The sequence below is a fragment of the Vipera berus genome, assembly GCF_964194415.1.
Source record: "Vipera berus genome assembly, chromosome: 11".
In the NCBI taxonomy this organism is placed as follows: Eukaryota; Metazoa; Chordata; class Lepidosauria; order Squamata; family Viperidae; genus Vipera; species Vipera berus.
The window spans coordinates 15,256,440-15,271,162 of record NC_138214.1 but is presented as its reverse complement, the minus strand read 5'-3'; the positions used below and the strand labels follow the sequence as shown (position 1 = coordinate 15,271,162).

At 39.0% G+C, this 14,723-nt stretch overlaps 1 protein-coding gene across 1 annotated transcript in view; it reads left to right on the top strand.

The window, feature by feature from the left end:
* Positions 1-14,723, top strand: part of TRPC5 (transient receptor potential cation channel subfamily C member 5) — a gene marked incomplete at its 5' end in the record, with an annotated part of 122,897 nt that overhangs the window by 57,585 nt on the left and 50,589 nt on the right. The window contains one exon of the mRNA XM_081336688.1: positions 12,485-12,821. Within this exon, the coding sequence (XP_081192814.1) occupies positions 12,485-12,821 (337 nt within the window). The remainder of the gene's footprint in view (positions 1-12,484; positions 12,822-14,723) is intronic.

Genomic DNA, 14,723 nt, shown 5'->3' with positions numbered 1-14,723 from the left:
AATTCTCAGTCCTGGCCGGAAAGCTCGAAGAGCCACGACTTCAGGTCCCGGCAGAACAAACAGAGGTCAGGGGCAGTCCTGAGCTCTACGGGTAACTGGTTCCAGAGGGCAGGCGCACCCACAGAGAAGGTCCTCCCCCTGGGTGTCGCCCACCGGCAATCTTTTACCGGCGGCACCCTGAGAAGGCCCTCCCTGTAGGAGCACACAGGATGAAGGGAACTTGATGCCGGCAGCAGGTGTTCCCTCAGATATCCCAGACCCAAGCCATTTAGGGCTTTATAGGTCATCACCAGTGATCTTGAATCTTTAAAGAGATCTAGAACCAGTTCTAGCATTTCACACAAGACAATCCAACAGTGAGCATTGCCCTGACGTTTTCCTCCTCTCTGAAACAAATTCTGAAGGCAACTTCTGCTGTATTATCAAATTGAATGAGAAGTAATAGAAGAGTGAAGAAAAGAGTAACAAAAACGATTAGGGGGCTGGAGGCTAAAACATATCACAAATGGTTGCAGGAATTGGGTGTGTCTAGTTTAATGAAAAGAAGGAGTAGGTTGACATGATCACACTGTTGCAATATTTGGGCTACCACAAAGAAGAGGAGGCCAACCTACAGTATTTTCCAAAGCACCAGAAGGCAAGACAAGAAACAATGGATTGGAACTAATCAAGGAGAGAAGCAACCTGGAATTAAGGAGAAACTTCCTAACAGTGAGGACATTTAACTGGGGGAACAGCTTTGCCTTCAGAAATCATGGGTGCTCCATCACTGGAGATTTTTAAGAAGAGACTAGAGTCACTTGTATGAAATAGTATAGGTTCTCCTGCTTGAGCAGGGGGCCAGACTAGAAGACCTCCAAGGTCCCTTCCAGCTCTATTCTATTCTATTCTATTCTATTCTATTCTATTCTATTCTATTCTATTCTATTCTATTCTATTCTATTCTATTCTATTCTATTCTATTCTATTCTATTCTTTTCTATTCTATTCTATTCTATTCTATTCTATTCTATTCTATTCTATTCTATTCTATTCTATTCTATTCTATTCTATTCTATTCTATTCCATGCTATTCTGTTCTGTTCTGTTCTGTTCTGTTCTGTTCTGTTCTGTTCTGTTCCGTTCCGTTCCGTTCCATTCTGTTCCATTCTGTTCCATTCCGTTCCATTCCTTCAAACAGTGATAGAATCAGGTTAGATCTTCAGGCAGAAGTTCAGGGCTCAACACAAGAAAGGATGTAAACAAAAAAGCCTACAAATGAAATAGATTAGATTATCATGCACATTACAAACTTGAGAAGAACATTAAACCATGGAAATTCAGAATCTAAAATTACCTGATAGCATCTTTGCTTTTACCCCTAACAGGCTCTCTCAAATAACTGATGCTCCAAATTGATTTGCGCCAATGTGGAGTGTAAATTACGCTGATGAATCTAATGAAACTCCTGTCAACATATTCAAAGTCTTTCCTCTTGTAGTGGTTCAAGACTAATCAAATTAAGACCACTTCAGGGATTTGGTTTAAATCAATTCGGACATTCAAATTAAATTGATTTTCCAAAATAGTTTGGCATGTTGGAATAAGATTGGGTTTATCTGATGTATACTTTTCTGTATATTTTATGTCCGTGAAGTATTTTATATTCATTAGGCTCGATCATTTTTTTCTCCCGAGAGTAGAATTTAGCACTGCTAAATGTGGTGAAGTGTGAAGGACTCCAAGGTGGATTAATACTTACACCACTGATGGAGCCTTGTGTTTAATTATCTAGATGAACTCATGAACAATTCCAAATAATGGCTAAGCTTGAAAAATATTAATATGAAACATAGGCATTTATCTGCATTTGGAATGACAAAGAGTGAAATATCATAAAAGGCTGGTAATTAAGAAATTTGTGGAATTAATGGAATGAGAGGATGAAATGAGATGGTCTTAGAGCAAACTGTTAAAATGATAAATATTACACAATACTAAAGTAGACTTTGGCTGAAATATCTACATAGTCCTCCACTTACCACCACAATTGTGCCCAAAATTCTGCTGCTAATCAAGAGAGTTTTTACGTGAGTTTTGTCCCATTTTATGACCTTTCTTGTCATGAAATGTCACTGCAGTTCTTAAGTTAGTCACCCTGTTGTTAAGAGAATCTGGCTTCCCCATTGACTTTGGTTGTCTGAAGGTCGCAAAAGGGGATCCCCTGACCCCGGGATGCTGCAACCATCATAAATACGAGTCAGTTGCCACGTGACCATGGGGGTGCTGCAACGGTCATAAGTGTGAAAAACAGTTATAAGTCACTTTTTCACTGCCATTGTAACTTTGAACAGTCACTAAATAGACTGTTGTAAGTTGCGGTCTACATGCATTGTTGATTAGCATTTGCAATCACCCAAAGAAACGCATCTTTCCATGAAGTGTTCAAAATTCTGGGTAATAAGAATATTCCATTCATTCAAATTTTCAACTGCCTGCAGATAACCTAACCTAAATCAGAATAGCTGTGAAATGATCTGAAAATATTTCTATAAAATCATCCTTTATGGCTTGACAGTGGACATTTGACTTACCTAAGAAGCCGTTAAAAGGAAAGAATAACAGTAGCTCTGGACAATGATGAAAAGCAAATATGATCAAGGAGAGAAGCGACCTGGAATTAAGAAGAAACTTCCTGACAGTGAGGACAATCAACCAGTGGAACAGCTTACCCCAGCGGTGGGATTCAGCCGGTTTGCAACACTTCGGCAGAACCGGTAGCTAATTTTTTGTTGCTCAGGCCCAGAATGGAATTCTGGAAGCGGCATACACACAGAGAACTGGTTGTTCACATATTTGAATCCCACCACTGGCTTACCCCCAGAAATCATGGGCATTCCATCACTGGAGGTTTTTAAGAAGAGACTGGACAATCACCTGTAGGTCAGGGGTCAGCAACCTGAAACAGTGAAAGAGCCACTCGGAACCGGTTCCCTCACAAAAGGAAAAACTGGGAGCCGCAAAAAAATGAGTGCGCATGCGCATACATGGGCACATGTGCAGAACAGAGTTTGACTGAAGAGTGGAGCCAAGGCGAGATATGCACCTACCCTGCATATTTGAATTGATTGGTTGAACTTTTTTAGTCCCACTTTTTTTTTTGGACTGCACATGGCAGAGGACTGGGAGCCGCAGGAGACGGCTGAAAGAGCCGCATGCGGCTCCAGAGCTGCGGGTTGCAGACCTGTGGTGTAGGTTCTCCTGCTTGAGCAGGGGGCTGGACTAGAAGACCTCCAGGGTCCCTTCCAGCTCTATTCTATTCTATTCTATTCTATTCTATTCTATTCTATTCTATTCTATTCTATTCTATTCTATTCTATTCTATTCTATTCTATTCTATTCTATTCTATTCTATTCTATTCTATTCTATTCTATTCCATTCCATTCTATTCTATTCTATTCTATTCCATGCTATTCTATTCTATTCTATTCTATTCTATTCTATTCTATTCTATTCTATTCTATTCTATGTTTTATTTTCTATTCTATGTTCTATGTTCTATTCTATTCTATTCTCTCATGAGATTTAAGTTGGAATGAGGAAGAACTAGAGATAGTCCTTGACTTACAATAGTCCATTTAGTGACCATTCAAAGGTCCAGTGGCACTGAGAAAAGTGACTTGTGGCTGCTTTTCGCAGTTTCGACCATTGCAACATCCTTGTGGTCACGTGATCATAATACAGACACTTGGCAACTGGTTCATATTTATGATGGTCGCCGTGTCCTGGGACCATGTGATCCCTTTTTGCAATCTTCTGACAAGCAAAGTCAATGGGGAAGCCAGATTCACTTAACAGCCATTTTACTAAGTTAAAAACTGCAGGGATTTACTTAATATCTGTGGCAGGAAAGGTCGTAAAACAGGGCAACATTCACTGAACAACTGCCTTGCTTAGCAACAGAAATGTTGGGCTTGTGATCATAAATTGAGGATTTCCTGTATATCCAGGTCTGTCTTCATTTGGTTCCTGTCTCTTAATAAGAGTTTCTCTTCTTATCTCACCAGCTTACATTTCTCCTGTAAGTTCCTTGGATGATATTGCATAGCTAATGTTGTGTAGTGAGTTCTTCGCGCAGGAAAGGAGACGAGGCAAGTGAGTTCAACAAAGCTCATGGTTTATTGCTTGCAGGATCTGAACCGAGAACTGGGCTGCAGCTTGCAGCAATTTATAGCCTGGCCCCTAGGTGGCAGCCAATAGGTTTAAAGCAACCCATTGCTGCCTAGGGACAGCCAATAGCAGCACTGGAGACCTGGGGTCTGGGTTGCTGGAGAGCCGTTAGCTGCTCCAGCTTACCACGTGGTGTTACAGCTGAGCCCAATACATAACAGCTAACAGATCCTTAATTTGGGTGGCAAAGGAACACATTGAAAATGAGTGAATCCCAATGATTTCCCCTACTCCAAATGCCGTGGATTAATCATTCTCCCTAATTTTCCAACTTCACCTGATACCAAGTAAATATGGAGACAGCTGCTGTTTTGGTACAGTGAGAAAGTATCTTCCCTTGGTTGATTATTGAGCATGTATAATTAATACATTGTAATTCCACCATTGCTTTTTTTTAAAAAGGGCCAGAGATGCAAATGTAATGGCAGCTATAAAAGAATGTCACTTGCTTTAAAGAGTGATTAGTGGGGAGAAGAAAAAATATAGTCGGTTTGGCATTTGTTAGTCCTTGCAAGATCTCCTGTATTTTACAGAGCAGAAACGTTCAGCTATCTGATAGTCATGCACAAAGGCCATAAATGTGATATTTCATTCCATCCATCATTCCCCAGTCAAATAATTCTGTTTTGTTTTTGTTTTTTTGTTTTTTTTAAAAAGAGTAGAATGACAATCACATTCAGGATTGTTCAGTTCAACTTCTGAAAGTTTGCTTAACTGGGGTAAAGGGGTGTTAGCAAGCGATTTAAACCCTGTAATTTAGTCAGAACTAAGCCAGTTCTTAGATTAGTTAGGTTAAACTAGTTGGCCCCATCAATGGTCTTGTGCAAATTCGCCCATTCTTCCTATTTTTAAATTAGCTCGCTCTTCCTGCTTTCAAAGATAGAAATGAAATATCTAGAGGAGTGTTCTCAACTTTGGCAACTTTAAGCAGATGGACTTTAAGTTACAGGATGTCCCTTCCTGTAATTTAAAAAAAAAAATGTTTGGGGTGGGTGAAAAAAAATCAGTTGTGGCCCATCAGTATCTCAACCACCACAGAAGTGAGGCTGGAGGATTATCTACTCCCTCTTGCTTTCTACTTCTGCGTAGACTTTCATTCCATATTTAATCTCCATCAGCCACGAAGCCAAGGACATGTTTAATCAGAGGGTCATAGACATCAAGCCTTATGTTGACACAGAGACACTTCCTCACTTCAAATCTTTAAGAGAAGGTCAAAAACTTTTCAACCAGAAATAATAGAAGAAGAGAGTTGGAAGAGACCTTAGAGGTCATCTAGTCCAGTGTTTTTCAACCTTTTTTGGGCGAAGACACACTTGTTTCATGAAAAAAATCACGAGGCACTCCACCATTAGAAAATGTTAAAAAATTTAACTCTGTGCCTATATTGACTATATATAAAGTAATTCTCTTGAATAGGAATCAAATAAACACAAAGAAAGTATTTTATAATTACTTTTCAATTTTTCCCACGGCACACCAGGCAACATCTCGCGGCACACTAGTGTGCCGCGGAACAGTGGTTGAAAAACACTGATCTAGTCCAACCCCCTGCTCAGACAGGAGACCCTATGCCATTCCAGAGAAATGGCTGCCCAATCTCTTCTTAAAAACCTCCAGTGATGGAGCACCCACAACTTCTGGTGGCAAGCTGTTCCACTGGCTAATTGTTCTCACTGTCAGGTTCTCCTTAATTCTAGGTTGCTTCTCTCCTTGATCAGTTTCCATCCATTGTTTCTTGTCCTGCCCTCTGGTGCTTTGGAGAATAGGTTGACCCCTCTCTTCTTTAGGCCAGCCCCTCAAACATTGGAACACAGCTATCACATCACCCCTAATACTTCTTTTCACTAGACTAGACATACTCACTTCCTGCAACCATCTTTCATATTTTTTTAGAAAACATGAAAAACATAAAAAACCCCAAAAGTATAAGACATAAGGAAACATAAAAATATCTAGCTATGTAGATATGCATGTAGAGTGTTGCTAGCATCACAGCTTGGTTTTCACTGGAAGTTAAACAAATGTATAAGCCTCTGTGAATGCTACAGATTGAACATCTGAATATGCACGATTGAAAGAAAACTCACTGGAACATAGTACGGGCTGTTCTCAAAGAAATGAACACTTAACATTTCCTTGTAAGACAGTTCATTTCCCGTTCATCATAATACTTACTCCAGCCTGAGCATTGAACACACTTACGTGAGTTAGTTGCCTCTGCAACACAGAGATGTCTTCGTATTAGTCAGCAATGTTTTGTGAATGGCTAGTGATCATCGTCTATGCTTTCAACATTAATTCCCTTCTTGCTGTTCTCAGTTCCATTCCTTCCGTGCATTATTTATAAAATTAAAACAAGCGGGATCTTGAGGACCCAGATTGTTGGGGGCAATTAAGCTGACTTTGTAATAATGCCGCTTGGGTGTGTGTGTGTGAAAGCCCTAATAAGCAGGCATATACATAGAAGGAAGGCTACTGCTAAGCTTGTAAGTCGCCCTGAGTCTTTGGAGAAGGGCGGGATACAAATGGAATTAAAATAAAAAAATAAATAAAATAAAAATTAAAAAAAACAACTAAAAAATAAATAAAGAATGCCACCAAGCAAACGTTCCACATTTTGTTTTTACACTTTTAAGTCAGCCTAACACTTTGGACAGCTGAGGGAGGTGTAGCGAAGTAAACAAAAACTTCTGCCAGAGTAAATTTATTTTGCTTGCACCGAGTAAGTTTTTGACTGACAAAAATCTAATTTGTAAGATAGGTTTGAAGGGGATTCTGCCACAAACTGTACTTTTGGGTGGCTTACAACCACATGTGCCATATTGCTTTGTAAGAGGAGGACCTAAAAAAAAACCCACCATATTTTTGCAAATGGCATTCAAAATGGGTCAGCTTGTTTGTTCTTCTTGGTTTTGGAAAAAAAAGAGTAACAGCAATATATTTAAATATTTAAGAAAGCCTGTGCTGAGCAAATGCCTATGAGAAAAAAGAGGATCAGGAAAGTTTGCATTAAAAAAGTTTCAGGTGATAGCTATTGACTTTACATATGTTAAAAAAGTTGTGCACAAAATTGTGTTAGGAAAACAAATTAACTCTGGCATTTCTTGATAAAATTTTAAAAATATGAAAAACAAAGAAAGCGTCAGATTGGATTAAGTCCTATAAATACAGAAAGTATTTTTTTAAACATTGAACGGTACACTGGTAGACAAGTTTTTCATTTCTGTTGTTGCTGCTGCACTGTATTTATGATAGCATAAAGTGTGGTCTTAAAGCAAGGATCTTAATCTTTTTGGGGTGCTTTTGAGGTTTTGAGGACGTGCTCCTTCTTTCTCATCCCTAAAGTGGAAAGTCAAAATGTCTCATTCTATCAATCTATGCCAGAAGAATATGGTAGATTACAATCCCTATTTCAATGAAAATTACAATCCCTTTTTCATTTCAGTAAATTGATTCAGACTTCTTCTCCTTCTCCTTCATTTCCTCCTCCACCACCTCCACCTCCTTATCTCTCTCCTCCTCCTCCTCCTCCTCCTCCTCCTCCTCCTCCTCCTCCTCCTCCTCCTCCTCCTTCCAAAGAGTTTGAAAGATCAAGGAAAGCTTATAGGACAGCTATATACTTGGCAGTAAGATAATAGAAGAATTAAAACAATGAGTTATAGCTACATTATGTCAAAGAAAAATGAACTATATGAAGGAAGGATAAAGCAATTTGGGCAAAACCTGCAGTTTTAAATAAACTATCCTTCGCTTTATAAAGTATTGCTAAGAAATACTATGAATGTAGATGCTTGCTGTAATAAAAATGAAATATTATAATTTTGGATAACCCAAAAGAACATAATATGTAGGGAAAATAAATCAAATATTGAGAAGTACAGTAAAATGGATGATACAGCCATACCATAAAAAATGATTCAAAAAAAACACAAATAAAGAAGGATAAGAACTGGTGGATGGCACTAGTCTGTGGATTTTGATTTAGCATCTGAGTATTCTCTGTGGAAGACTGGTTATATGGTTTAATTAAAGATTACAAATTGGATAGGTTGAAGAATAGATTAAACATTTTTAATAATAAAAGACAAACAGTTGCTAGCAATCACAGACCAATTACTTGATGTTCAATGTTCAGCCTGATAACTTGCACCTGAACTAAAGGTAAATGCTGAAATTCACAAGGGACAAAAGGAGCTGTGGTAGTGCAGTGGTTAGAATGCAGTATTGCAGGCAAACTCTGCCCACAGAGTTCGATCCTGACTGGCTCAAGGTTGACTCAGCCTTCCATCCTTCTGAGGTCGGTAAAATGAAGAACCAAATTGTTGGGGGCAATATGGTGACTCTGTGAACCGCTTAGAGAGGGCTGTAAAGCACTGTGAAGCAGGATATAAGTCTAAGTGCTATTGCTATTGCTATCTTCCAAATAAAGACAAACCCATTTACAAATGGAAAATAGTTTGACCCCCTCAGTTTTGTAAGGTAAAGGTAAAGGTAAAGGTTCCCCCGCACATGCGTGCTAGTCGTTTCCGACTCTAGGGGCCGGTGCTCATCTCCGTTTCAAAGCCGAAGAGCCAGCGCTTGTCCGAGGACGTCTCCGTGGTCATGTGGCCGGCATGACTAGACACCAAAGGCGCACGGAACGCTGTTACCTTCCCACCGTAGCGGTCCCTATTTTTCTACTTGCATTTTTACGTGCTTTCGAACTGCTAGGTGGGCAGAAGCTGGGACGAGTAACAGGCGCTCACTCTGTTACGCGGCACTCGGGATTCGACCCGCCAAACTGCCGACCTTCTGATCGACAAGCTCAGCGTCCTAACCCACTGAGCCACCGCGTCAGTTTTGTAGGAGCCTCTCAAATATTAGTATTATTAAAATATTAGTAAAAATACTAAGTAAAGAATTAGTAAATATTAGTAGCTGGTAAGGTATACAATTAAAAACGGGAATGTGATAAAATCTTTGTCCGTAGAAAGATACAAATACCTGGGACTACTCAAAATAGGATAACACTTTATATCCTGTAGTTAAAACTGCAGTTTTGTGTATTTAGTGCAAACAATACATGCAGATACCAAGAGAAGAGAATATTTGTAGCTGTGGGTCCTTGGTGCTCTCTGACCTTCATTGTTTGTCTGAGCACCGGTGTTGTTGATGGTATTGTTTGGCTGAGCATCAGTGACATTACATAGGTAGGTAATGAAATGTCTGCAAGAAATCAATCAAGCTCAGAGAGCACCAAGGACCCACAAATAATGTGCTTCTTGTGAATAGATCATATTTCTACCCTAACCAGATACTGAAGACATCGCAAAATTCTAAGCAATAATGCCTGGGTTATGTTTTCTTTTTCTTCCTAAACCCTGTTCCTTGTAGATCAATTATTCTGGGAAATTGTCTGGCTGCAGGGTAACAGGTGGAAAACTTAACTAAATCTGAGTAAATGAATAGCTTTGCCGAGTTCCTGCTCTTCTGCTTGCTGCCTTTGGCTAAAGCAAGACGGGGTTTTAGGAACTGCAAACAAAAACATTTGTCCAAGGCCTTCCGCTTGATCCACAATTAGGTTTGGGATGGAAGTTAGCAGTTCATCAATTTGGTCCCTCCGGCCAGCTACAAGGCAACCTCGATTAGAAAAGCTGATCCCTGTTTCAAATGGAGCTCTTTTCCTCCCCCTCTTCTCCTCCTTAATGGAACTGTGCTCCCTTCCCCCTTTCCTTTCTCTTCTCGAAAGAACCTCTTGAAGGAAATATGAACCCTCTTAATTTTTAATAGCAATGGCAGACTTGCGAAATGAAATCATTTCACTGGGCACAGAGCTAGCTGGAATCGTAGGAGAGAAAAAAATGAACCTGTCTTCTGACAGAAAAGGGTGGACATCTCTGCCTGCTCTCCCACGGTTCTTACCCATGGTGCTGGACTGAGAGCAGGATGGCCAGTTACATTAATGAATCACAGAATCGCAGAGTTGGAAGGGACCTTGGGGGTCTTCTAGTCCATAAGGAGACCCTATACCATCTCAGACAAATGGTTGTCCAATCTCTTCTTAAAAACTTACAACTTCTGAAGGCAAGTCGTTCCACTGATTAATTGTTCTAATTATCAGGAAATCTCACTGTTGGGAAATTTCTCCTTAGTTCTAGGTTGATTCTCTGTTTGATTAATTTCCATCCATTGCTTCTTGTCCTGACTTCAGGTGCTTTGGAGAATAGGTTGACCTCCTCTTCTTTGTGGCAGCCCCTGAGATGTTGGAAGGCTGCTATCATGTCACCCCCCAGTCCTTCTCTTCCTTAGACTAGACATATCCAGTTCCTGCAAACGTTCTTCCTGTGTTTCAGCCTCCAGCTGCCTAATCATCTTTGTTGCTCTTCTCTGCACTCTTTCCAGAGTCTCAACATCTTTTTTAAGACTGTGGTGACCAAGACTGGATGCAGGATTCCAAGTGTGGTTTTACCAAGGCATCATAAATTGGTATTAACATTTCATGTGATTGCGATTCTGTCTCTCTCTTAATGCAGCCTAGGACTGCATTGGCTTTTTTTTGGCAGCTGCAGCACATTACTGTACCAACATGTATTATAGCTGGAAGAGGGAGAGTTTTTAAATTTAAATTTACTGGTGGAAGTGGGCCCTGGTGAGATTGGGTTTAGACGGTGACCCACTTTCTGTGACCATAGGCAGGAATGAAAAGTTTGTGCCATGGCAATTTTTAGAGGATTTCGATAAACAAAAAAGGTGGGGTGTGGACTTAATAACACAAACAATGCAAATAAATGCATTTATTTGAATAATGCAAATAAATCAGCAAATAAAGTCCAATGAACATAAACAGGCTAAATTTTAATCTGTTCCCAAACAACAGCAACAAAAACCAGTACCAACAAAAATGTGTGTCTTACAAAATGATTGCACTGAGAAATAAAAAGCTTGCAGTCTTCCGACGCAATCTGAAGACGCATTTATTTGAACAAGCCGGCTTGGCCTGATGGGGGATGGGTTGGGTTTTTACTGTTTGTTTTTAATATATGTATTTACTGTTTTAGCTTGGGCATATGTTTAATTCTTTTTTAACTTTTGTATTTTTGTATTTTTTATATGTTTGCCCTGTTCACCGCCCTGAGTCCTTTGGGAGAAGGGCAGTATATAAAATTAATAATAATAATAATAATAATAATAATAATAATAATAATAATAATAATAATAATAATAATAATAATAAATAATAATTATTATTATTATTATTATTATTATTATTATTATTATTATTATTATTATTATTATTATTATTAAACCACAGCAGTGCTTATAAGAAAAGCACCCTGAGTAATGAAAGCTCCTGGGATGTCAAGCTTAGGTGTTTTAGCTGAAGCGTCTTGCACCTTGTTGTATTTATTTGCCCCCAAATTTTTGTGATGGTTAGTGCAAAAGATCCAGGGGAAATCTGGAAAGCCAAATGGGTCGCTGAATGCCCGGACATAGGAAAACATATACATGACCCCACAAAAAAAGTCATCAGGCCTTGAACTGCCACTTCAGCAACAGACAATCCTGAATAGGATTCACACCTCACACAGCGTCTTCTGGGATTCTTCGTGTAAATGGGGCATAACATCCTCTCCTCAATGTGATTTCAGGATCCCACCTTAAACTTTAGATCACATCATGACCAACTGTGAGCTGAGGATATGTATCGCTCCAAGATCTGATTTTTTAAAAAAATATAGACAATGCTGCGTTTCAATGGTTAGATGGCACGGACACTGATATTTTAGCATCGATATTTTTAACATTTATATTTTATTGTATTTTACTGTTCTAGGTGAAATGTTAGTATACATTTTGCTAGTCCATGTATGATATGCCATATACTAAATCAGGGGTGGGGAACGATGGCCCCTTTATGATCTGTGGACTTCAACTCCCAGAATTCCTGAGCCAGCCGTGTCCACTGATCGTAAAGGGGCCATCATTCCCCACCCTTGCACTAAATAAATAAATAAATAGGCTGCAGGCTGCAAAACAGCTTGAGGGTGCCATACTTCTCCTGGACCATTTATCCCCTAGAATAAATATGGCAAATCCCTTCTTTTGTTCTTCCAATTGCCATGGCTCTCACTTGTTGCAATTGTACTCATCTCCACCTCTCCTTTTTTTCCCTCTCTCCCCTTATTTCCTTCTCTCTCTCTCTCTCTCTCTCTCTCTCTCTCTCTCTCTCTCTCTCTCTCTCTCTCTCTCTCTCTCTCTCTCTCTCTCTCTCTCTTCTCTCTCTCACTCCAGTTTGTTGCTCAGCCCAACTGCCAGCAACTACTAGCAACACTTTGGTACGACGGCTTCCCCGGATGGCGGCGGAAGCATTGGGCGGTCAAACTTTTGACCTGTGTCACTATCGGACTGCTGTTTCCAGTGCTTTCCATGGCCTACTTGATGGTGCCCAAGAGCAGGCTGGGACTGTTCATTAAAAAGCCATTTATCAAGTTTATCTGCCACACGGGCTCCTACCTTACCTTCCTCTTCATGCTTCTGCTCGCATCCCAGCACATTGTCAGGACAGATCTACACATGCAAGGACCTCCTCCTACTGTGGTGGAATGGATGATCCTCCCCTGGGTTTTAGGTAAATCAATGAAGGCACGGAGGGTGAACGGGAAGTGCTTGTAAGATTAATTTTGATGGGGATTGTCATTATGTTCCATGTAAATACGTTTGGCCAATAAGACAATGCCAGGACAATGCCTTACTCTCTGTTGCAATTTTGAAACCAATGGAAAGGACCTCCCATCCTATCCCATTGCCTATGGAGATTCTCAATCATCCAGGTCATGGTTGTTCCAAAGGTGCTTTTTCATGAGGCAACTTTCTTTTTTTTTTTTCCTTGAAGACATTTCTCTTCTCATCCAAGAACTGAAAATCCAAAGAAAGTCCAGTTGCCTCTTTGAAAAGCATCTTTGGGAACCCCATCCCATCCCTTTTCCTTTCCTTTCCTTTCCTTTCCTTTCCTTTCCTTTCCTTTCCTTTCCTTTCCTTTCCTTTCCTTTCCTTTCCTTTCCTTTCCTTTCCTTTCCTTTCCTTTCCTTTCCTTCCCTCTTCTCTCCTCTCCTCTCCTCCCATCCCATCCCATCCCATCCCATCCCATCCTTAATAGTAGAATGCAAACTCCAGTTATGGAAATAGATGCAGTAGGGGTGGGAAGGACAACTAGAATGACTATTTATCAAGATAGAATGACTATAGTTTTCCTGCCCTTTTATTAAGGCTTTTTGGACAGAGAAGTGTATGGAACAGGAACAATATATTAGATGTCCTTGGATCTGATTTAGAGGACTCTTGATTGAATTAGAAGGATTAAGATGGTGAAGGAAGATATCATATCTAGTAATACTGTATCTATTTATCTTACAGATAATTTTTTTTGCAAAATTTATTGATTTTCTGGTATTACATTTACATATTTGAAAAGCAACGTGGTGGCTGGGTAGTAGTAACTCAATTACATACAGATATCATTAGTACAGATTTCAAATTGCTACCATAAACATTTCCTCTCTTTTTCCCTTCATATATACTGTCTATTTGTAGATTTAAAGACAAGTTTCATCCTATCAATCACATAGAAAATAACTTTCTTACGTATATCCATAGTTTTTAGTTTACACATATTCTAATTGTTTTAACATACAATCTTTTAGACAATCAATGACCTAATAGATTTTTCAATTTTAATTTCCACTAACATTTAGATTTAACGTTTGATATTTATCATTCCCAAGATTTTTAATATACTCCCAATTCATCTATCACCATTCCTCACTAAATCTAATATTCAAAATACACATCCCGTTTACTTAACTTCTCACCGTCTATGTCAACAAATTAAGGATACAATATGATATCCTTCCTTTTTGCTAATTTTCAATTGGTTTTTTTAAGTAGTAATCAAAATTTCTTTTTATTTCAATATTTAATACTTCCTCTCTTCCTCTTTGTATCTGCTATTTCTTGCTTAAACTGATGATTTTCATTTTTAACATTCCATATAGAACTATTTATTACTTTCAACAATAGGTTTTTAGCTTGTCTACATTATTCACCTTTACATGACCTTTATGCACAAATCAATATTCAAATTAGCTATTAATATTTATACTGCTAAATTTTAATGACCAAAATGTTTTATTTATCTCAATTCATAACAATGTCTTGTGTTATCTATTTAAGTATATTCTGTTTCAGATTTCAATAAGATGGTCAAAACTCCATTCTTCTTGAGTCTTATTCTGGCTTTTTTCCTTTGCCAAATCATCTTCCATGTCCTTGTTTTTGGGACATCGAACCAATCTCCTTGTAATATCATGTATATTAACTGATATTGGCAAAACTATCCAATTGCCATTTTTTGAGAGGACTTGTAGGTACAGTATAGTGGGTCATCTCTTTATTCTTCCATATTCATGTAGTTGTTCTGAATTGTTTATCTTCTCATCCAACTGCTTTTTCTAGATCCTCTAGTTCCTTCTGA